This window comes from Triturus cristatus, chromosome 2_1, assembly GCF_964204655.1.
Source record: "Triturus cristatus chromosome 2_1, aTriCri1.1, whole genome shotgun sequence".
Classification (NCBI taxonomy): Eukaryota; Metazoa; Chordata; class Amphibia; order Caudata; family Salamandridae; genus Triturus; species Triturus cristatus.
Window position 1 is genome coordinate 36179064 of NC_140581.1, and position 25001 is coordinate 36204064.

Below are 25001 nucleotides of genomic sequence, written 5' to 3' on the forward strand. Positions count from 1 at the left end.
CGCCCACCTGGACCTGCCTCAAGATTTATCGATGCCCTTCTTGAGGCAGCAAACTCTCTGGTGACTAAGTCCGCAAATTTTACTATATTAGGTGACCTCAACCTCCACTTTGATGTATCCATCGATTCTACTATTAAAAATCTACTTGTAGATCTATCGGCGTTACAACTTAACTCCCTAATCCAGTACCCTACACACTCTGCCGGTCATACCTTGGACCCGGTGTTTACCAACATCCAGGATGTCAAAACTGAGATGCCTGTTCCAATGGGATGGACGGACCACCATCTTGTTAAACTAACCATACTGGTCAAGGGTCCAATGTATAAAACCAATCCAACCCGCCGCCTTAAAAGACCTTGGCACAAATTATTAACCAGTGACCTTGACGTCACTCTAGGAGAGTTCCATCGAGAAGATGACCAGGATATTGATATAACCTATGGTGCTTTTAACGACTGGATCACCAAAGGACTAGATGCTCTTATTCCACCCAAATGGGCTAAAGGGCGCACCTCACCCTCCAAGCCATGGTACAATGATACCCTTAAATCCTTGCACAAGGAATGTAAAAAAGCCGAGCGCACGTGGAGGAAAGAGTACAATAATGGGGATAAAAGCAACTATTTATCGACACTAAAAAAGTACCATAAAGCCATTCGCGCCGCACGCGCCACTTTCTACGCAGACAAAATTAACTCGAGCCCTAACCCCGCCAAAATAGTTTTCAATCTGGTCCAAGAACTTCAGAGCAACAGATCTCCATCCCCCAGTATTACGTCTGCACAACATTGCGAGGATCTTGCTACATATTTCGTAGAGAAAGTTAAAAAAATCTACAGTTCCTTCCCACAGCACTCCCCCAATCCCATCAACCTTACCAATCCCATCCCTAAATGTACCCTCTTGACTCACATCCCAGAAATCTCTCATGATGATTTAAACAAACTATGTAGGAAAGTAAAGTCAGGCTCCCCTGCAGACCCTATGAGCCCCACCCACTTTATGGACTCACTGAATTTTTTTCTGCCGACCTTAGCTGCCATACTCAATCTTTCCTTTTCCTCTGCTAGTGTTCCGACAGCCTGGAAACAAGCTTGGGTCTCACCCATCATTAAAAAACCCGCTTTGGATCCATCAAAACCAGAGAATTTTCGTCCCATATCTCTGCTACCATGGTTGTCCAAGCTTGCAGAGGCCCATGTTAATGGCATCCTGTCCCAACATATGGACCAGAATAACATCCTGGACCCATCTCAAAATGGGTTCAGACCAGGCCATAGCACGGAGTCTGCCCTCCTGGCCACCTCCGAACATCTCCGGACGATTTTAGATTCCGGTCAAGGTGCTGCGCTGATTCTCCTTGATCTCAGCGCGGCCTTTGACACGGTATCCTATGACATCCTTCTTAATCGTCTGGAGATGGTCGGAGTCTCTGGCCTTGCACTGACATGGTTCGGCTCCTTCCTCAAAGATAGATCCTTTCGGGTGTCAGCCCCCCCATTCCTATCCAAACCCCATCCGATGGCACAGGGAGTTCCACAGGGCTCTGCTTTGAGCCCCTCCCTTTTTAACCTTTACGTGCAGCCACTTGCAGCAGTGGCTAAAGAGTGGGGCCTGACGCTGGTGTCCTATGCTGATGACACACAGCTGACCATCACTCTCACGGAAGGCCCTTCCATCTTGGCCTCTAGATTCAGAGATGGCCTTGCGGCAGTGGCCCAATGGATGACAGATAACTACCTACAGCTGAACGCCAGAAAAACAGAAGTGCTGCTCCTTGGTAAAAACACCTGCCACTGGAATGAGCACTGGTGGCCGTCATCCTTGGGCCCTACCCCCCCTCCCAAGTCCCTTGTTAAAAATCTGGGAGTCTGGATGGATGCCTCACTCATCTACCAGACACACACTAAGAAAGTAGCTGCCACATGTGTTGGTCTGCTGAGAAGTCTCAGCCCTATATTAGGTTTTTTTAACGCTAAAGTTTGCCAACTTATCATCCAAGCGACCATTCTGTCTCGATTGGACTACGCCAATGTCCTCCTCCTTGGTGCAAATAAAGGAGAAATAGCACGACTGCAACGCGTGCAAAACGCGGCCGCACGAGCATTAGTTGGCCTTCCCCGCAGATGCTCGGTTAGAGCCACCATTCGCAAATTGCACTGGCTGCCCGTGAATTCTAGGATCCATTTCAAAACCCTTATCATGATCTTCAAAATTCTCAAACTCGGAAACCCTATACTTCTACGACCTCTCCTCACTCCTTATGTTCCTCGACGTGATCTACGTTCCTCTAGCCAGCATCTTCTGAGCATCCCCCGTACAAAGCTTTGCCACATTGGCGGCCGCTCCTTTAGGACCATGGGAGCCAAGCTCTGGAATGCCCTTCCTCTAAACATTCGCTGTATAGAAAATCTCCCCACCTTTCATAAGGCCATCAAGACACACCTGTTCCCCGTTTTTAACCTTCCCTTCCTCCCTTCTTTTTCTAGCTCAGGATGGGGACTGTGACTCTCCCTAGCGCCGGGACGTCTCCTTGCTGGGGCAGCTGTTTGCGCTTTACCAAAACCTTAGAATAGAATAGAATATGCTTGGCGCTGCTAGAAAAGGGCTGAAACGCCTCTGATCACTGTTTAGTTCACTTGCCTGTGGCACACAATGGCAATGGAGTTGCTCACGGTGCGCCTGCAGCTTTGAGACACTAACTTCACCAAACTCTGACAACAGTTGGTGGATTACTTTTGCAGGCTGGAACATGCCCGCCTCCAGCCCCTGAAGCTCCGGGCTTTACGCCTCTTTAAAGAAGCTGTATATCCCCCGGATGCTGATAGCCTCTGGGGCACCACTGGCGGTACCACTCGATCCCTCCCCTTGGTGGGGCTTTCTCCGCAGGCCCCGGGCACCCCATCCTCTTCCCTAGTACAGGCAGTCCTGCCCTTCATTTGAATGCCACCCGCGACAAGCACTGGCCGTAGATATTACAGCACCCCCGCTTTGAGGGCCCACGTTTTTAGTGTTGAGAGGACGCTGAACACCGCCGGCCTTGCCTTCCTTCTGTCTCTTTGCTCTCTTCTCTTTCCTCACGTTCTCTTTCCTTCCCCTTCTTAGTTTTTTTATCACCTATGTTGGCTATATTTTTCTCAACTGGAATTGTGATCCCAATGAGCAGACTTGAAATGTACCAGACCATGCAAGAGACCATTCTGTGGGAGCTCCGTTTAGAGATACTTTGGACAAGCTGATACTCATAGATACACACGGTTTTGAAAATAAGCTACAGTAGGTCCAAATTCTGTTAGCAGGAACCCTAAGCCCTACTGCGTATAAGGCGTCTGATATTGCCTTAGCCGAATATGGCAGATGATGAGACTGAATATTGTACAATAGATCCCGCTTTACTGCTGAAGTGCCATATTGTAGTACAATGGGAGAATGGATGATAGCATTGTTTGTAACTGCTCAGAAGTGATTACTTTAAATGCCAATAAATATACGTTTAACAAAAAATGCCTTTACAATGGAAAGCATGGCTCAAAAAGAACCACACGGTGTCTATCATCATTGTATAGATATATATGTATATATCTATCATAATACTCACTGATAGTCACTGTGTGGTTATGTTTGGTAGTAATACTTAGGATCAACTTTTCCCATTGACAAAAGTGTTTTTTGTTTTGCTAATAACTTTGGTGCCGTTTGACGAATCTTCTTGTAATTTTCCCAAAATGTGCCCTACTATACCTAGTTTTGCATGGAAGGTTTTGGGGTGATCTGTTAAGCAGGGGCCAAGAAAAGTAGGAGGTCCCAAAACGATTTTGATGATTTTAGACACAGCTAAAGCCTGAACCGCTGAACGGAATTACACCAAATTTGACAGAAGCTAGATCTCGGTCGAAAAGATCTCCTTTTGTAATTTTGTGTAAATCTGTTCAGTAGTGTGAGAGTTATTAAAGAAAGAAATGTACAGATATCTAGGGATGTGGATCTTCAGTGGATCCGTGGGTAGAAGCCCAATTGTAAACAAAAAAAACTCCTCACAAACTCACACACCATACCCCTGCCACACACGGCCAAAGGTGTGGGGTTGGGCTCATGTGGGGGGGTTGGCCAGGCCATCACCCCCAGCTGAAGGCTATGCGCAACAGTGGTTGTTTTAATTTACATAATTATATATTACTTTAAGTTAAAAAAAACATAGAAATTCACACAAAAAAACCAAAGGTTGCAGGGCCATTATAGTTAGGTTGACATTTGCCCACACAAAATCATAGAAATTCAGCAGTTATAGTTATACTTAAAGTTATACTTATCTGAATTAACTATGGGAGATATGCACAAGCAAGTGGCGGAGCATGTCTTCAGCCTCCTTGGCTTAACGACACGCTCCCCCACTTCAGAAACGCATGGATGCACCATATTTACAAGAATGTGGTGCAGCCTGGCTTTTGCCCCCGCGATGGCGCTAAGTTTAGCAACATACTGGCACATGCATCAACCAAAAACCAACTCGCAAAAATACCGAATCGCAAAAATCACCCGTTAGCGAGTGGCAAAAAACGAATCCCAATTCATCAACACAAATCGGGAAAAAATAAAGAATCGCTAAATAATTCTCCGCTAAAATAAAGAATCGCAAAAAGAAGCCCCGTCAAAATAGAGAATCGCAAAACAATAAATCGCAAATACCGAAATCCCTAATAGCGCCCGGCATGTGCCAATCAGAAATGACGAATAGCTAATGAATGCATCAAAAGTCGCAAATACCGAAAATCCCAAAAATCGCAATTTTGCATGAGCAGATTAAGGGGAATCAGAACCAGGAGGTAAAGTTGCATTAAAAAAAAAAAAAACTAAAAAAATTCTAAATGTGCCACAGATGCTAACAATCAGTAAGCCATACAAATAGGGCCAGGAGACCCTGTTTCCTTGCACAAAATGGCAGCCCTCTACGTGCTTGCAAGGAGGATGCGAATTAATGCAGCAGGACAGCGCAGGAGAAGGGTCCAGGAGAGAGTCTTCAGAGTGCGCATCACATTGCTTGGCCAAAATGAGGATGAGGTTTACGACAAGTATCGTCTCAATCGTGCCATGATCATGCGCCTAATTGCAGACCTTGAACCACTACTGCAGCACCAGACACGTCGGACCAATGATATTCCTGTGCACGTCCAGGTCCTATGCAGCCTGCACCTACTGGCCTTTGGAAGTTTTCCGGGGGTCATTGCCGTAGCGGGAGGCGTATCACAAAGCGCACTATCACGCTTCTTCCACAAATTCATTGATGCCATGCTGACAATGATACATAACCACATCAGCTTCCTCACAACCCCACAGCAGTTGGACCACACCAAACAGGCATTCTACCAGGTGGCCCAATTCCCCCATGTCATAGGATGCATTGACTGCACGCATGTCCCCATCTGTCCACCCTCAGCCAATGAGTACATTTTCCGTAACCGCAAGTCCTACCACTCCATCAACGTGCAGGTCGTGTGCGATGCCAAGCACATCATCACGGACCTAGTGGCACAATTTCCAGGGAGCACACACGACTCCTACATATTCCGACACAGTGGCATCCACAGGCGCCTACTCAATGGAGAATTTGGAGAGGGACTCCTGCTTGGTACGTACACATACCTCTTCATAACATGAGCATCACACATGTATATTCATCACTGTCGCTAAGCCTTTGCTTCCATCCTGTAGGTGACCGTGCATACGCCCTGCGTGAATATATCCTCACCCCCTACATCAATCCAGCAACACCACAGGAGCAACGCTACAACGCGGGCCACATAAGCACCAGAAGTGTGATTGAGAGGACCTTTGGGATTCTGAAGAGTCGCTTCCGAATCTTACATAAGACTGGTGGTGCCTTGCAATATAAACCAGACACCTGCTGCAGGATTGTAGCAGTATGTGCCATGCTGCACAACATCGCAAACAGAAGGGGGATACCCATTGAGGTGGACAGGAATGACGACTACCGGGATGACCAACCACCCGCACAACACCGACAGGCACACGTTCCTAACACAGCTGAGGGCCAAAGGAGGCGGACATACATCACGCAACAATATTTCTGACCCAGGTAAGAATGAGCCATGACGGTATCATTAGGGGTGCTACTGTTTAATGCACAGGAGCACTGATGTATGTGCAGTCACACATAACTGCGAATTAGAGTTCCCCCACTCAATGAGGACCAAAACATGCCCGTTGTAGTCACGGGTGTGCAATAGTACAATTGGACCGGGCCATGGTTACCCCACCATGGTCAGGGATGCCGTACTGTATGACTAGTGGCGCTTGCCACGAACGCCCAGCCTCCTATCACCTGTCTCCTCCACCTCACCACGGCCTGTCCCTGTGGCTGTGGAGCAGCGCGAACTGCGCCTCCTGGTGCTGGTCTCCACCACGGATACTCTGCTGACACTTGAGGCAGCCTCACTGCCATCCCCCCTCCCAAGTTGCTGCCACTGAATGTTCCGCTCTGCAAGTGTTCCACTGCAGTGGTCACCTGGCCTAAGGCCTTTGCCACGTCACCACAGTAATGGCCGAGGTCCACCTACAGTGACACGGAGCGTCGGGACAATACAGCAGTGCTGTTGCAGAGCCTAGTGATGGCCCTGGTTGATGCAGTGGAACGGAGCAAGTTCTGTCTGTGCCTCCGTCGCTCACTGTGATGTCCTGCTCTGACGGCATGGGTGAGTTCCTGGAGGTCCTCACTCAGTTTTTCATTCCCCTCTGCCACAACTGTGGTCATGTTCCGCACTGCGCCTGTCAGGGTGCACATTTGCTTAGCAAGACGCGACATGTGTAGGCTAATGGTCCCAATGTGTCTCCCCTGCAGGCGCTGGACACGCAGCATCTGCGCCTCGATGCCACCATTTGAGGAGCTTGCCTGGTCGGCTACATCAGAAGTACTGCGCAGGGACCTGCGCCGCTGCGTGACTTGGCCACGTGCTGGTGGTGGTGCTGGCGGTGTGACAACTGTCGGACTTAGCCCAGTTGGGGTTGCAGGACTCGGGCATGCATCCATCACCTGCATGGGGGGGACTTGTGCCCTGCGTCTTGGTGGTTTGGTTGCAGTTGGCGCAGCAGGTGGTGGTGATGGTGGTGGTATAGTTGCTGGTGGAGGTGGGGATTGACCCTCCTGCGGAGTGTCGCCATCTGAATCAGCTGGTGTTTCTGAGATGATGAGGCTCCCGCTATCATCAGAATCGCAAGGAGATGCATCTGTGTGTGAAACAGTGCATGGTTAGTTGGATTATTACTACATCTGTTTCTAGATTTTCATACATGTACTCCTATTAATTACAATATTTGAGTCTATTGTTTTGCTTGTACTGCTGATCTAATTTTTTGGGCATTTATGACTATACTTGCACACCTGGCTGACATGACTACGACTCCCATGATGCACTACTGATGTGAGGGAATCTGTGTGGTGCACTTCTGGCTGCACACTGTGATCGATCTGGGGGGATGGGAATGGGTATACGATATGCAGAGTATGGGCGCAGGCATGCATCTTACCTTGTTCTGTTGTGGCTGCGCCGGAGGTGTCCATCTGCGTGACTCCCACGACTGCCTCTGGCTCGATGGTCCCCTCGACTAGCTCCTCAAGGGCAGTGTTTGCAGGCACTGTGGATGCCCCCCCCTCCTGTGCCAGCTGCCTCCTTGACCCTTTCTGCGATCCTCTCCTTGGCCCTCTTCCTGAGGTCATACCACCTCTTCTTTAGTTCATCGATGCTGCGGGGCGTCACTCCCACGGCATTCACCCTCTCCCTGATGCACAGCCAAATGCGTCTTCTCTCCGCCTCTGGCACCTTGAGAGACAGCTTTCCGAACAGCCTATCATGCTTGCTGCTCACCCCCTCAATCAGGTGCTCCAGTTCCCGGTCAGAGAACTTTCTCTTCCTCTTCCTGGCAGTTTCAACGGTGCCTGGTGCATCCTTGTCCATCCTGGTGAGGGTAGGGTGGATGGGTTGTCAGTGGGGATTCTGTAGCCTCAGCCTGTGTCCTGTGCCTCCTCCTGTGAGCTCCTCAGGCGAGTGAATGAGGGTGGGGCAGCTTTACTTCCTGGTAGGGATGTCACAAGACCGCTCCCAGAGCAACCTGTTTTTACCGATTTCGCTATTACCGATTTCGCTATTACCGATTTCGCTATTACAGATTTCGCTAATACCGATTTCGCTAATACCGATTTCACTTTTTGCTATTCGGTGTTTGCTCTACTCGCTATTGTGGATTCGGAAAATATTAGCGATTTTTAAGAAATCGCTTTTTTTTCCCGAATCTGTTGATGCATTCCGAAATGCGATTCCCTAATAACGATTCCTTATTTCTCGCTAATAAGGAATCGCTTTTCCGTATGTTGTTGCATGTGCACCTTAGTGCCAACGCAGGCACCCCGGCACCAGAGTGCAAGGGTGTCTGCGTACAGGGAAAGATTGTTTATGTGTAGGAAGGTGTCCCTTCCTGCACATAAACAATCCTAAAATGCAATTCTGTCACTTTCACGTGTGCTGCTTCATGTAGCACACATGAAAGTGAAAAAATTGCTTTTTTTAAAGGTTTGTTTATGTACTGGAAGGAACACCTTCCTTACATAAACTAACCATGGCATTTTGCTTTTTCAATGTGTGCTGCACAAGACAGCATACATGGAAAAAACAAAAACGAGGAGAAATAATGCATTGCTCCTCGTTTCACCAACTTAAGACAAGGGTTTCCTGGTCTTAATTTTGGCGCTGCCTCCTATGTAGGCCACCCTTGTACATAGGGGGCAGCGTCAAATAAAATGCGTATTGCAGTGGAATGCCCACCACAACACCCACTGCATGCCCCTTTTTCGCTAACCATAGCGTGAAAGGGTGCCTCCGAACAAGGCAGCGTTAAGCCACATTAAGTGGCTTAACGCTGCCTTGTACATAAGGCGCAGCCTCTATCGCCACCACAACATCTGTAAAAGTGACGTTGTGGTGCCGATAAGGGCTTGTACATATGCCCCTGTATCTCAAGCCATTAAGTAATTTTAGGCACAAGTTTTAGAGCCAGATGTACGACCACTGTGATTTGCGACTCGCAAATTGCGAATCGCAATTTGCGACTCGCAAATCACAATGTATAACAGTGTCGCACTCCTCATGCATATTAATAAGGCACTCACAAATTGCGACCCCATTAGGAATGGCTGGCCCTCCCAGGTATGGTGGCCTGCTGGGCTCAGGAGACCTCCATGTCTGGGACTGCTTTCAAATAAAGCAGTTTTTTTAAAATGCAGCCCATTTTCCTGTCCCGTTTTCCTTAAAGGAAAACGGTAGGCATTTAAAAAAGAAAAATGAAATGTTTGTTTCATTTTCTAAGGGCAGGTTGTGGTCCCTGGGACCGCTGTTTGCCCCTAAAAAATATTTCCCCCTGCATTTGTGAGTGCTTTACCACCCTTCTGGCAAACAGCATGGGGTTGGCTGTTTTTGGGAAGTTCGCTGCAGGGCCTGGCCACTGACCAGGATGTGTGGCCAACCCCCTGCCATGCTACTTTGTGTTAAAAAACGATAGAAATTCACTGAAAGGATCAAAGGTTAAGGTAATTTTATAGTTAGGTGTAATAAAAAGACTTATGTTTCTTTTTTAAATTGGAATTCACTTTAAAAAATAAAGGTTAAAGTGACATTATAGTTAGGTGAATATGTCAGTGACAACATTATCATTTTGAACTGAAATAAACACAGAAATTCAGCCGTTATAGTTAGGTGAGCTAACTATATCTTGCGCCTCTGCTATGCACTGCTTATGACCTCAAATATTACATCACTCATGACATGTTATATGACATCATTTATGACATCACTGATGACATCTCAAATGACATCATTGATGACATCGCTGATGGCATCATTGATTGCATCCTCCAATGAGTGTGTTAGTTTGTTTCATAGTTTACATAGTAGTGGGTAACTACCATATTACTTTTCTATCTAATTGTGTTCAGCCTGTGTCTAGCTAATGGGTGTAAGTGTTTACAAATGCATTTGCTCCAAATGAATCATAGTTGTGTAGAGGTATTGAACATGTTATGATCTCTGCATCCCCATGCATTTTACATAGACTTTTTTAAAAAACACTACAGCAACAACTGCTTATCGGACTTACATTTACTTTGGCAGGAAGCTAGATCTTGGTCCACAAATTGCGCTTTTTGTGATTTGGTGTAAATTGGTTCAGTAGTTTTGGAGAAATTAAGGTTAAAAAATATTTGTATATCAGGACAGTTTGATTCACGAGAGTCCTGCGAGAGTCCTGCAGAAGAGCAAATTAAAAAATGGAACCATACGATTGGCTTTCCCTGGAACGTGATGCTCCAGTGTGTCCTGCTGAAATGAGCGCTCTGATTAGCTGGCTGTTGAAGGTTAAAAATAAAATGGCCGCCATTACTGTTGATTATGAAAAATAGCTTGTTTTGTGAGAATGAAGTAAAAAAGGTATATATTTGGGTATGATAATGGCATCCTGTCCACATAGTAATTGAGAGGAGGTCTGTAAAGTACTGTGATGAAAGAAAGTGTAAATTCTTTTTTTCAAAACTTTTCAATCCTGAGGGACTCTCGCATGATCCTAAAAAGATAGTGAGGAGTAGGCAACATCTCTTTCTACTCTACTATGCACATCTGTAGCCCTACTGAGGAGTCACTGTAGAGGTAGTTCATCATTGCACCCGTCTATGCTCATTTGTCACCCTGAGGATAGTTGCCAATGGAGAGGTCAGTCCCTCTCCATACCCTACTACGCACACCTGTTATCCCAGAGAGAGGGCTTAGGGGAGATGCCAGTTGTTTTCTACACCCTACTATGCAACCCCCATTATTCAAGAGAGACATCACCGTGGAGAGGTCAGTCCCTCCCCACACCCTACTATGCATAACTGTTATGCAAGAGAGAGGTCTCAGTGGAGAGGGCAGCCGTTCCCCACACCCTACTATTCATTTCAGTCAACCTCGATAGAGATCTCAGCGAAGAGGTCGGACCCTCTCCATATTCTGCTACATACACCCATCACCCTGAGGATAGCTGTCAAGGGAGAGGTCAGGTCCTCCCCACTACTATGCATACCTGTTATGCAAGAGAGAGGTCTCAGTGGAGAGGGCAACCGTTCCCCACACCCTACTATTCATATCAGTCAACCCAGATAGAGATCTCAGCGAAGAGGTCGGACCGTCTCCATATTCTGCTACATACACCCATCACCCTAAGGATAGCTGTTAATGGAGAGGTCAGTCCCTTCCCACACTCTAGCATGCACACCTGTTATCCAAGAGAGAGGTCTTAGTGGAGAGGCCAGTCCTTTCCCACACCCAACTATACATACCCGACATCCCAGAGAAAGGTGCAGTGGGAGGCAAGTCCCTCTTCATACACTAATATGTACACCCATCACCTTGAGGATAGCTGTCAACTGAGAGGTCGGTGTCTCCATACCTTACTAGACACACTTGTTATCCCAGAGAGAGGTGTAAGTGGAGTTGTCAATTGTTTCCAACAATCTACTATGGGCACCTGTCATCCAAGAAAGAGGACTCAGCAGAGAGGCTAGTCCTGCATCACACCCTACTATGCACTTCTGTTAGGCAAGATATAGAGCTCAGTGGAGCTCAGTGGAGACGTTAGTCTCTCTCCACACCCTGCTGTGCATAGCCGTCATCCAAGAGAGAGATCTCAGCGAAGAGACCAGTCTCTCTCTACAACCTACTACGCACACCCATCATCCAAAAGAGAGGTAAAAGCAGAAAGATTAGTCCCTCATCACACCCTGCTATGCACTTCTGTTAGGCAAGAGAAAAATCACAGCAGAAAGGTTAGTTTCTCACCACACCCTACTACGCACATGCGTTATTAAGAGAACAATCTCAGTGGAGAGACTAGTCTCACCTCATACCATACTACGCACATCTGCCAGCCATGAGTGAAGTATCAGTGAAGAGGCCAGTCCCTCCCCACATGCTACCACGCACTTCTGTCATGCTAGAGAGAGGTGTAAGCGGAGATGCCAGTCTCTCCCCATCCCTTACTTTGCACACCCATAGTCTAAGCGAGAGAGTTCACAGCAGAGAGACCATTCCCTCCCCACACTCTTCTGAATGCACCTGTCACTCTGGGAGGGGTCTCAGTGGAGAGGGCAGCTCCTCCCTAGACCCTAGTGCATACGTCTGTAAACCTGTGGAGAAGTCTCAGCAGACAGGCTATTCCCTTCTCTCTCCCCACTACGCAAGTCTATCTCCTTGGGCAGAGGTGTGAGTGGAGAGGGCAGTCTCTCCCTACAGTCTAGTGTGCATACACCGTACATTGTTCCGTTCATAGCCTGTTTTCATATGCTAGCTGTATGTGTTTGCAAGAGTCATGAAAACGTATGTTGAAATCATTTCCTGAAACCCTGCTCAGTTTGATACAGAGAGCACTGACATACTTAAAACCAATACGGTGGGTTTCATCTAACCTGTCTGTCACGCTAGCTATCATTATTCAGGATGCTAATAGATGTGTAATATTCTGTGGCTACTACCTTAATGTATCTAAGGGCCATATGTATCAAGCCTTTTTCGCATTTGCAAATGGGCAGATTCTCAGAATCGACCTGTTTGCGAATTGGAAGAAGCCTTTTGGGATGTATCATCCCACAAGCCCATCGCAAAATAGAGAATTGAAAAATGTGCGATTCTCTATTTTGCGAATCCAATTAAGGAATTGCAAATTGCGATTCCTTAAATGCAATTCTGGAAGCACCAGAAATTTGCTATTTGGCTTTAAGGAATTGCAAATTACCACCAACTTCAAGTTGGTGGTAATTCGCGATTTTCTTCAAAACAGCCCTTTTGGGATTTTTTAAAAGTGCCATATGTCGCACATTATGTGTGCAAAATGTGCACACATGCATATTTCAGGGGTGCAATAGGGTGTCCTTTTGACACCCTTGCAACCTTGAAATTGCATTCTCAATTTGCGATTCTTTAATTGGTAATCGCAAATGTCTTCCCATTCATTCCTATGGGCCTCCTAATCTATAGGAATGAATGGGAAGGTATTCCTTAATTTTGAATCTCAATTTGCGATTCGCAAATAAGGAATATGTAGGATTCACAACATTTTTAGAAAATCCTACATACATTGCATTTTGCGATTCTCTAATTGCGATCAGCTAAAAATCACAATTTGAGAATTGCAATACTCTTTTTTGATACATATGGCCCTAAGTCTCTAGTCCTACTAAATTTTAAACCAGAAGCCCAGATTGCTGGGGTCTGTTCAACAGCAACATATCTCTAGGTGCAATTAAGCTCTCAGGTCTGGAAAGTTGTCAGATTGAACTATGAACACCTAATACGTTCAGTTACTAGTAAATTGCAGCTTTGGACTAAGCTCCTGATAAGCATCATAGGCCAATGTAATATCATTAAATTGTATATTTTTTTCCAAATGTTTTATACCTATGTCAGGCAATTCCCCTCAGGGTCCGAAGCCATGTTTCTGAAACTCCTCAAATGTGCTACAGACAGCTTCATCTGGGGATATAGGCGGGCTAGACGTGCTATAAGATTTTTAAAATTCCCATCTGGGCAGGTTGGGTTGCAGCTTCCCGTCTTTAACATTACTTCTGGGTGGCATTTGCGTAATCTGCCAATACGAGGTGACCCAGACCCCTCAGTGTTTGGCTATCGACCAGCACTAGGGCCAGACTACAGGCTATTTTTATTTTCATGTGGAAATCCTAATTATTTAAAACGTGTTAGGTTTAAGCTTATTATGGACAGCATCAGTTTATGGTAGGAAATTTCTACTAAATACTCTCTCCCGCTGATTCATTCAGATACACATCTGTGGGATGACAAATGCAAAAATGGCAGTCCAGGCTGGACTGTTCCCATGAGGCACAGGGTCAGACTGATTTGCATATGGCCATGTCTGAACTGGGGTGGCAGAGTGGGCTAAAGAATGATGATGGATTAAACCCAGGTCAGTTGACTGGGGGTGAGTGCTTGCAATGTTCAACACTTCGTCCATCATTCCCTTTGGTTTTGCTCTGTGGGATAATCCAACATTTCCGGCTATATTCCACGATGTAGTGGGTAAAACTTGGCAGTGCTATGAGGTGGAGATCTGTACATTTGCTCAACTCCAGGTCTCGTTCTATCTCCCTCACTATTTCTTTTTCAAATACCTACAGATAAGGGATTTTTTAATGTCTCAATGTAGGCTCACATCTGAACTGGACAGCTCTGAACTACTTCCTTTCTTGTATAAAGCAAGTACTGCAGAACTACACATACAGCAATAACATCGATTAAAAATATTGAACAAGGAAGGTTTGGGGTGACTGGCTGCAACAGATTTTCAGTGAGACACTCAAAGGTGGGTCTTATTAATTATTGTAAACTGAGCTGGCAAACAGTAGAGAAAGGAGAATTATTTGACTTGGCTCTTTTGCAAAGTTTTAAACCTTGGGGTTCTGAGAATGTGTTACTAGGTGAGTTCGACTGCTATAAAGATATGTTCAAGGCAGTTAGAGATAATATTAAGTGTGCAGTGTTTCCCACATATCTGAAAATGTTGAATGATAATATTCAACAAGAGGAAACACTTGCTAAAGAGGTTGCAAAGACCAGTTCACAAGGGAGCCAGAGCTCCGGCCCTAATACTCAAGATTCCCGTAGGCAGCCTATCACTGAGCGTCCAAAGCTATGAATAAAGTTGAAAATACTGTGGGCCAAGTAAGGAGGGACTAGTAATGTTTGAAAAAATATGTGAATCAGTAGAGCATGTACTTTTACATGATAAGTCTGAATGTTCATGTACAACATTCAAGCCTACAATTCTCTATGTTATTGGTCAGGCAGGCAATGTTTTCCGCTTAAAGTGGAGACTGCGTTTGTTCACAGGATAACTAGTTGTGATTCCCCATGTGTTCTGACTGCTCCTACTGGACTAGCTGCTCACAACATGAAAGGAAGCCTGTGGAACATGACAACAAACTACAGTACTTGAAGGTATCTGGTGAGGCTTGCCATGAAGTGCCCAGAGACATAAATACAATTAAAAGTGCTTATTATTGAAGAGGTTAGCATTGCATCTAACCTAATGCTAGCTGTCATTCATCTAAGGATGCAAGAGGTACTCAAAACTGACTATGATGTTCTCTTTACTGCTAAGCACGTCATAGTTTTTGATGACCTTCTACAGTTGACAATTGCTTCATAAAGATACTAAAAGGTTCTGAGGAAGTATTTGAAATGTTAACATATGGTTAAATTTTCAGTATGCTGAGTTGACTCAAAAATTGACCCAGGCGGCAGATGTGGAGTATGGCAATATATTAAAAGGCACTTGAATAGGAATTATTCAGAAAGAAACAAAGAAAGCTCTTGCTTCTCGCATGTAGTGGTAATTGTTGTGTTTCATTTACCAGTAGTGCTTGAATATAGTCAATAAATCAAAGTGAAAAATCTGTGCCGAGCTTTCACAAATGTATTCAGCTTAGTGGAGGATCTGAAAAATGTGAGTTCTTCAACCACACCTATACGTGACATTGTTGTACTGATGTTATACAATTTACTTTAAATTCTCAATAGGATGTTAAGGAATTTTTAACGATGGTTCTAAATGTGTTGGAAAGTGAGGAAATTCCAGTTAATGAAATCTATGGAATAAGCTATTCATGGTATCATGAATGTGTTAATTGTTCCTATAACAGGGTGGACCCAGAAAATTAAAATACCCCCCACTTTGATCCATCCCCCAAAGGCTATCAGGTAACCAAAGCGAGTACACTCTAGAATAGGTCACTTAATCCATCCTTCTGTTCATCTATTTCTCCATCCTTTAAAGCTGTCATGCATCCATCCATTTATCCATCTTCTCATGTTTCCACCAATACATCAATCCTTTCACCACTCTATCCATCTCATCATTACAGTCTTGCATCCATCCTCCTACTCACACTTCCAACCTTTCCACCATACTTTTACCCATTCCTCCATCCATTCACCAACTCACCCTCCTTTTATCAATCCACCAATTCATCTTTTCACCCTTCCATCCAGGCATCTATTTATCCATCCACCCACTAATCCAGCCCTTCATCATTACAGACACTTTCTTTCACCCACCCATGAAAATCTTATTTTCCCCTTCCATCCATCAGTCCTTTTATCCTTTAATCCACAGTTCCGCCCTTATATGTAAAAGCCCTTCCTCTTGCTCCTCCTTCCTAACCTCTCTCCCACTCTCTCTTTCATTCCCTCGCTTTTTCTCTTAATTTATTTGCTGTGGTTACATCCTGATCAGTTTGTTTTTTATCGTTTTTCTTTACTTTTGATTTTTTAATAGCTTTTGTCTGCAGAGCTGCAGCCAGGACAGGGTCATAAATAACTATAATTGTCAACACCTTAAGCTGTGAAAATGGGGGGTTCACGATGCCACTGGTGTCTGTGCCTCAGCAACGTTTTTCCAGAAGCCTGAAGAGGGTCATTGATAGCTGAGAGTGCTGAGCCTTAAGAAGTGGGAAAAAGTGTCAGAGTAACCAATTCATCAGGAGCTCTGGGCAAAAGAGCATAAGGAAGCACTGCATATCGAACCACTGCAAGGATTGGAGCAGTAGCTTCAACAGTGCACTCAGGAAGTAGGCCAGTGCTGCACTTGTGTCCCAGAACTTGCTCCTGTGTAAAGATTATTAGTCCTCCCAGGGGTCAGGCAAGTCCTGTGTAGAATAACCAATTGTATGAGCTTCAGGTGGGCATTTCTGGATACTGTATAGTGGTATGACAGGGCATACTCCCATTTATCGTCATTAAGTGCTGTAGTGAAGAATGTTTCCTACTTTGTCCACAGTATGTTTATAGAAATTTGCATGTGAGTCAGCAGGGCACTAGTTAACCATTTCATGAGATCTAACCTAATGTGAAGCGACTGCAGCAACTCGTTTGTACGAGGATTCACTACGGTTATGAAAAAGAAAAGTTCAAGATGCCGTCCCTAGCTCAGGTTCTCCTTAAACTGTATGGAGTCTGTCGACCTGCAGAATATTTATTTGTTTCATGGTCAGGTCTGATCACTTCCACTCCTCGAGCCTTCACAAAGTGATGGTAGTGGTTGTGGCCGATCTCCAAAGGGGTAGCAATCACAGTATTCCCTTACCCGGATGACTGCCACATCAAAGCAGGTCTCCAGAGATAGTGGCTTGCCACTTGCAGGCAACAACCACGTTGTTGTTGAACCTGGACGTTTTTTTGTCAACCGACCCAAATTTCACCTGGTGCCCTCTCAGCACATTCTGTTTATAGGGGCAATGCCAGACAGCACATTGAGTCCTGTCGTCCCTCCTCTCCAGAGTGGAGGGATCATTCCAGTCCTGATGGTACTCCTGCAGTCCTAATGCAGCCTCCTGCATTCTGTTGGTAACTCATGCAATGTTGCATACGAGGGCCCTCAAATGAAGCATTGTGGTTCCAACACAACGGAAATCTCAAAAGCTGTATCAATCAATCAATCAATCAATTGGATTTGTAGAACGCAACTGCATCACCCGTAAGGGTCTCAAGGTGCTGGGAGAGCGGTCGGACGGTTCTTCTATTGGTTGAACATCCAGGTCTTGAGGTCCTTCCTGAACAGCTATAGTGATGTAGATGCTTTGAGGCACAGGGAGAGGTTGTTCCAGGTCTCAGCCGCCAGGTGGAAAAAGGTGCGACCTCCGCTGTTGGTCTGGCAGATGCGACATGTGGCTGCAAGGATGAGGGATTCGGAGCGATGTTACCGTGTAGGTAGGTGGAAGTTCATTTGAATGTTGATGTATGCCGGTCCTTCATTGTGTAGTGCATTGTAGGCGTGGGTGAGCAGCTTTAACTGCCATCTCTTTGTGACTGGTAGCAGTGGAGTTTGCTGAAGTGAATGGTGGTGTGAGTCCGTCTGGGGAGGTCAAGGATGAGTCTGGCTGCAGTGTTCTGGATAATCTGGAGTTTTGTCATGAGTTGGGTGGTAGTTCCCATGTAGAGGGAGTCTCAAGTTCTCCAGAAACCAGAAACTGCAGGCGATACATCTGTTTCTCAAGTCCGTCCTCCATTACAATTGCCGCCAGTCTGTCCAGATCTTGATGGACAATACAACCACGATGTGGTACATCAATAAGCAAGAAAGAGCAGGGTTGCATCTGCTCTGCCAAGAAGCTTTGCGACTCTAGTCCCGGGGTTAGGACCATCAAATCTGCTTATTAGCAAATCACCTGACCAGAGTGCCCAAAATGCGAACGGACAGTCTCAACTGGTCTTCTCTTGCTAATCACGAGAGGCAACCTCACTCAGAGGTAGTCCTTGACATTATTCAAATATTGGGGACTCCAGAGAACACTCACTGCCTGGAATTCTATGCCGTTAGTATCCAATGCAGGGAGCACTGAGGGAAACGTTTCAGTTGAGGTGGAACTTTCTGCTTCAATACGTGTTACCTACCATACCTCTGATTCCTTCTGTTTCAATGGACCCAAGTAATCCGAATTGCTACTGTGTGTGCATGAAGGGTGTAGTGTGCCAACCTCATTTCAATCTCCCTGTGCCTTCCACTCTGTCTCCCTCAGAGGGTAGACCTCCTCTCACATTTACACCAGTGTGTTCAACACCACAGTCGCCAGGGCCTGGGCCAGCAGGACCAAGCTCTGTTTGTGTGAATAAAGCTTGTTACCAGCCAGTGTCCTTGACTGTAGAGAAACATGATCTCTGCACATCACTGTCTCTGCATCTAACTGCATATTAGTCACTCCTAGAATAGCCTATGTACCAGGCGGGATCTTGAAACCTCTTCCAGCAATGCCTCCTGTGTGTCAACAGGTGGCGCCATGTGGCTCAGTGGCGATCACATAGGCCTATACTGCATTATGAGATATGGTTGGCATTGTGATGGAAGCTGAGGATCTAGTTGAATGCACACAGCCAGTGTTCATTCAACCAGATCCGCTGCTTTCATCACAATGACAACATTAGCAGAGGCTGACGGCCCTATTTGGTTCCTAGTATGATGTGGTCTGGAGCCTACAAAATCTTCCCTGGGTTACTGATGATGACGAGAAAGCAGACAATATCTTGCCCTCTCATTACACCAATGAAGGACTTTACCTACACCTAGAGAATACCAGTGGGCTAGATCCCTTCAATGAAACCAAGGTGGACTCCCCACCAGGTCCATGAATGGAGGCCTTTGCAGTAGTAGAGCCCAGAGTTGCAGTTACATTTACAACTGCTTACAGTTAAAGCAAAGTCAGTTTGCTGACTGAAATATGCCAATGGGTCGGTCTTCATCAGAGTCTCTATTGCCATTTAACAAGGCGCTCATGAACACCCTCGTAGCCACTTGGTCAAAGCCATACTCAGCTCCCACAGTCAATCGACCTGTGGTCAGGTTACACAGACGGACCCCTGACGACCCTGATGTTCTGACAAAACACCCTATGCTTGAAAGCCTTGTGGTGCAGACATCGGCAAGTTAGGTGACTCCAAATGCCTTTCAGATGATTCCTCCAGGCAGCGCACTGAAGCATACTGACACATATGGCAAGAAGATGTTTTCAGAAAAGAAAGATCCAGCCAAGAAAGTGCTATACTGAACAACTGTAGAAGGTGAACACCCGTTACTTTTTTCTTGGTTGTTGCTCAACACTTTCTGAGACAAAAAACTAAGAGTGGGCGGAAATTGCGTAATCGCGTTACGCAAATCTTCGCGAAAACGCTAAAAATTATCGTGAACAAGCGGAAATATCGCGAAGACGCGAAAGTTTTTGTCCCGCCCGTTCGCGATGTTTTTTGCGTGATCGCATTGGAAATGTGTCGCCAACTTGCCCATGCGGTCGCTAATGGGCGCAGCCATCTTGTTTTCACTTGTCCCGCCCGCTCGCGATGCTATTTCCTGTTCCGGGTCACGCAATGCATGCTCGCGCTTGTTCGCGTTGGGTATTTCCTGTTCGGGAACGCGTATTGCGTGTTCGCGATGCTTTTTGCGTGCTCGGGGGGAAAAATATCTCGCGAACTTGCCCATGCGGTCGCAATGGGCGCGGCCATCTTGTTTTTTACTCTATGCTATGGTTCTGGGGCCTGCTTTTCAATCCTCCCTCTATCTTTTCAATCCTTTGTTTCTGAACTTTTTTTAAATCTTTTTTATTTATTATCTCTCTCTCTCTATTTTCCTGACTCTATATTTTTTGTTTTTGTCTACTTTTTGTGTGTTTTTGAACTACTTTTTCACTCTTTTTCTATTGCCTGCTTTTTTCATTTCTTTTACTTACTTTTTTAATTTTTACCTTTTCTTTTCCGCCCCGCCTACCATGGCAAAGGGCCACAGGGGGCATCGCAGCCTGAGCCGCGACCGCCTTCCTTGCGGAAGGCGGCGCCCACAAGGGGTGCAGGCATGGGCCTTATTTGGGGAGGTGGAGTTGGCTGCACTGGCTTTTTTTGTGCAGTGCCACCTCCCCTTAACCCTGGCAGCAGGCGGCAGGCCTGGGTCCTGGTATGGGCTCCAGGAGCGTCGGCAGCGGTGGGAAAAGGTGCACCGGGTAGTGTTTCGCTGCTCGGGTGTCCGGCGCAGCCAGAACCAGCTGACGTACCGGTGGTCCGATATCCTGGACCGGGAGCAGGACCTGCTGGACCTGCTAGGAGTGGAGGTCCCGGGTCTTGGTGAGTAGCTATTTAATTATTACTACTTTGTATCTGTTCTTCTGCTTTGTGTTATATATTGCGAATACATATTTTTTTCCGACCAGCTAGAATGCTGCTGCTTACATACATTACAGGTAATTTACGTTTAAAAGTCTTCTGTGATTGTTATGACACTGGTGCTCTGCGACACTAATCTTGCTATTTGCAACTTTGCGTTTACGCTCGTTTTGCATGATTATGTAAGAGTTTACTTTAGAAAACTTAAGTTAGGTAATGCTAGAGTGACTCTAGTCCTTCCTTTGTCCTGTCACTAAGAGATAGGGGTGGATTGATACTTAGGTTTAGTTACCTATTATAAGTTTGTAATTTTTTAGTGGTCTGCGACGCCCCCTCTATTACGTCACGTGCTGCTGAGTGCTGCTAGTGCTTACCCCAGTCCTTAGTCGAACCTTTTGTAGTTTGTTCAGTGAGTGCTAATGGGTTTAGCACTAGCAGCACATCTGCATCAACCAACCAACAATTTTGTGTATGCAAAAATACAGGCATATGTCCTCCATTTATGCATTTTTGAGGACTAAAAGAAGTGGAAATGCTTACTTAATGTACAAATGGCACGCCTGGAATAGGTGGGCTCGGTCAGGTGGTACATACTACTTAGGCTTAGTTAGTATTCTGGAATCAGAATGGAACACTAGATTAGTGTAGATAAATAATAACTAGTCTGTCCGCGAATCCCCAGATACTACTTGTCGACCAGATTAGATAGGTCAATTTTATTGCAATTGTTGTTTACACAAATGTTTTTTTGACAGTCTTATAAAAATATTTTATTTGTTTCACACCAATCGTCAACGTTTGTCTCTTTCTTTCTTATATCTTTCATGTTCAGCACCCAGGGGCAAGAAGACTGGGGCAGAGTCGGCGGGAGCAGTTCCAGTTGGACAGGAGGACCAGAACGAGGGCTCTTCTGCTGGCCCCAGTAAGTCTTCCTGTTTTTAATATTAATTCTTATTCACTAACTTTTACTGCACCGTATTTTTTTTCTCGAACTATTGTTTCCGTTTCCTAATGCTATTTTTTACCAACAATTACCCTTCGATCTAGACTATCTGTTTCTAGATTCTTGTTATCCCTGCCTCTAACTGCCTATGTTATGCATCTCTGTACTACTACTATTAGTCTGTCTGTAGCTAAGCATGCCCAGTTGGCCACTCTTTATTTAAAAGGTTTTAAATAAAACTCAGATTCAACAGTAGCTCTAGCCATTGAGGAGTCCAGTCCTTTGGGTTTTCCACTTGTACTCCTTCTAGTCTTCTTAATCTTTGAGGCTTTATTAATCTTGATGTGTTTCGACAATTCCCACCAACAAAATGCCCAGCCAGATTTTACTATTTTGATAGGATAGGACATACTACTACTGTTGTAGGGATTTTCCACATACAGAACATTGCACAAGAAAATAGAATGTTGGTGATGGGAGGTTGGACCTTCCTCACACTCACACCTCAATCAGAACAGAACCCACCACAATCCCCTGCCCGACTAGTTATAATAGTGTTTTATTACTATTGGCTCTCCGAACCCCCCCCAAGATACCAAATGAGTAGACAACCCAGAACATAACACTCCCGACCTCTCAGTCGTGGAAGCAATGAACATGCACAGTTTGCACACCCTTCCTTTCGCTCGCTCACTTGTATAAGTCCATCCACACCAAATACCACCGAGTCTATGTAAGTTCAAAAATTTTATTTGCAACTGACAAGCTCTGTACGTTGTTCTATAATGCAGCACCAACAGCAAAATGCATAAGATTAAAACTATAAACATTGTTGCACTTAGTTACACTTACAACAACTACAAGTCCGTAGAACGAAGAAAAAATAAAGCGAAATCATGATTAATAAATAAGTGAACAGTGGTGGAAGCACCACCATCCCCTTTGTAGGAATAGGAATATAGTTTATATAAAATTATAAATGAAGATCTGAGCGAATTCTGTGGACCCCTCACCTTAGAAGAAGCTAGTACTGGTTACATCATAAGCTCTGCAAAGCTCTGGTTCGTAGAATGAAATCTTCCGTCTGTTAGGAGAAAAATGGTGCACGTTAGTATATTGCAAGCATTTCTCATTCGTGGCAAAAAGTGTAGCATTTTGGATAAGCAATATGGACTAACACCAGAACTCCATAACAAAGTGGCTTGTTTTGATTGACCTTGTACGCAGCGCTTAGACAGTAGCAGTATGAGCTCATGTGGGCTCAAAGGTGTCACTCTTTATACAACAAGCTGCGAGGTAACGACGCGTGTGCTAAAATAAAAAACACAAATGTAAAATGGTAGCAGGGCTCGGGCTAACTAAGCAAAGACTAGAATGACTCTAGGAACCATATAACTACTAGTGTCTACTCTACTACTATCTGATTTGTACTAGTGATGTATGTTGTATATGTATGTATTACTATTAACTCATTTTTCAATCTTGCTAGTGAATAATAGGGGGAGGTGGATATGATACCTAATAAATGTGTTATGTTTTTTCAAGGCGCACTACCAACCACCAGTGCCGGGGCCAGCGGCGACGCGGCTGCTGACAGAGGAGAGGAGGAGGTGGCAGTTGCAGGAGGAGCTGCCGGGGTGAGCCAGCAGCAGTGGCAGGCGGTGGTAAGTTAGACTCCTAATCCTTACTTATTGACATTACACTCACTGCAAGGGTGTACTGTATATTACTGTACAGTTGACTTACTAAGTGGTTGTTGTGAACGGTTGAAGACTCCCTTTACTTAGCATTAGTAAAAGCATTAGTGGCGGGAGTGTTGAGTAACCAATGGCCTCTTCTATCTGATGATTTCAACTCAGCTGTGAAAGATTTATGGAGAAGACTAAAAGTCAGATCAGATGACCTTAATGGATGGGTTGAACGAAAAGTGAAAGAAGAATGGAAGGAAGAAGGACGGGCGAGAATTAAGATTTATGACTGGCAGAGAAGGATTCGTGGGATGCATGCAGCATGCATACTGGTGGCTGATAGGAATCAGATGCATGGTTGGTTGAATGCCTGAAACTCCCACAAATGTTAAAGTCCAAGAAAGTGGGAGGATAGCTAGTACATACCACAAATGTTATGTGCTTGCTAGTGCTACCGTGACACTATGTGTAGAAATATTTGTCTTGCTTTGCTAAGAGTATATTTTACAATAGTCTTGTTTTTTCTTCTTCATATATAGCTACTCCTTCCAAGGGGAAACTTGACCGGAAGGAGTTGGCAGCCAAGGCCCGGCGCCGGAAACTGGAGGTCATACAGACCGAATATCGTCGGCTGGTGGTCCTGGAAGAGGAGGAGGCGACAGCAGCTGCAGCCTCCTCCAATGCCCCGGGCCCCAGCCACCGCCCTCCAGTGGTACGGCGCCACTGTCTGGCAGCCGCCTGCCGCCGCCCCTTCATCAGTGCTGCCCCCCCCCATGGACGCAACTGCCATGCATTGAAGGGCCGTGTTGCCCGCCTGGAGGAGCAAGTTCGTGTCCTCCTGAAAAAAGCCCGCTGAACTTAGACCCTGTTATTATTTCCTCTTTTTTAATTATTCTTGGGGTGGGTGGGATCCGGGCATTGGGTTTTCTCTTTTGGACAATTGGACATTTTCTTTACGGACATTGGTTGGGGTTAGGGAGAGGGGTGGGTCAGGTGTGGCATTTTTTTTACATATTTTATTGTTGTTAGGGTATTAAATAATATATTTCTACTTAAGTTTACATACGATGTTGTTAATGTTTTCTGGGTGGTGTTACTGTTTTACATCACACTGTATCCTTCTTTCCTTGCTGGTGCAGGGCCGCCCACAGCCAGTGTTTGATTTTAATAATTGGATGACTTTGTAAGACAGAAACACATAGATGCGGCACCCCTCACTGAGTGACTTGTCCTGCTAGTACTGTCAGTCTCTTCTACTCTAGGCACTCTGCAACTGGACTCAAAGGGGTGTGTGAAATTGAATTAGTGAAAACATGCCCTCAAACTTCTCTTACCTTTGCTTGATGTTTAACTTAGGCACAGCGATGGCTGCATGGTGATGATGGTTTTCTTTCCTAACATGCCATGGTTGTGGTGGTGGTAGTAGTAGTAGTAGTAGACACTTGCAGCAGCATTTGCCAAAAAAGAAAATGAGACAGTCAGTAGCCTGAGAGAGACTCTTTAAGGAGTAGTAGAATGAAGTACCATACAGAACTTACTGCCAAACAATAATATGCCCAAATACAACAAAACATAATGGTGGTGGGGATAGCCGAGTAGTACACAGACTTATAAACTCTA

The 25001-nt window shown here is 45.4% G+C and overlaps 2 protein-coding genes across 2 annotated transcripts in view; one reads left to right on the top strand and one right to left on the bottom strand.

Annotated features, from left to right (window-relative positions):
* Positions 1-24254, top strand: part of LOC146863664 (uncharacterized) — a 51578-nt gene extending 27324 nt beyond the window's left edge. Inside the window, exons 3-5 of the mRNA XM_085640868.1 lie at positions 21583-21672; positions 23239-23357; positions 23921-24254. Coding sequence (XP_085496994.1) covers positions 21583-21672; positions 23239-23357; positions 23921-24178 — 467 coding nt within the window. The 3' untranslated portion in view covers positions 24179-24254. The remainder of the gene's footprint in view (positions 1-21582; positions 21673-23238; positions 23358-23920) is intronic.
* Positions 1-25001, bottom strand: part of LOC146863663 (long-chain-fatty-acid--CoA ligase ACSBG2-like) — a 309705-nt gene that overhangs the window by 39006 nt on the left and 245698 nt on the right. The gene's annotated exons all lie outside the window — the stretch shown is intronic.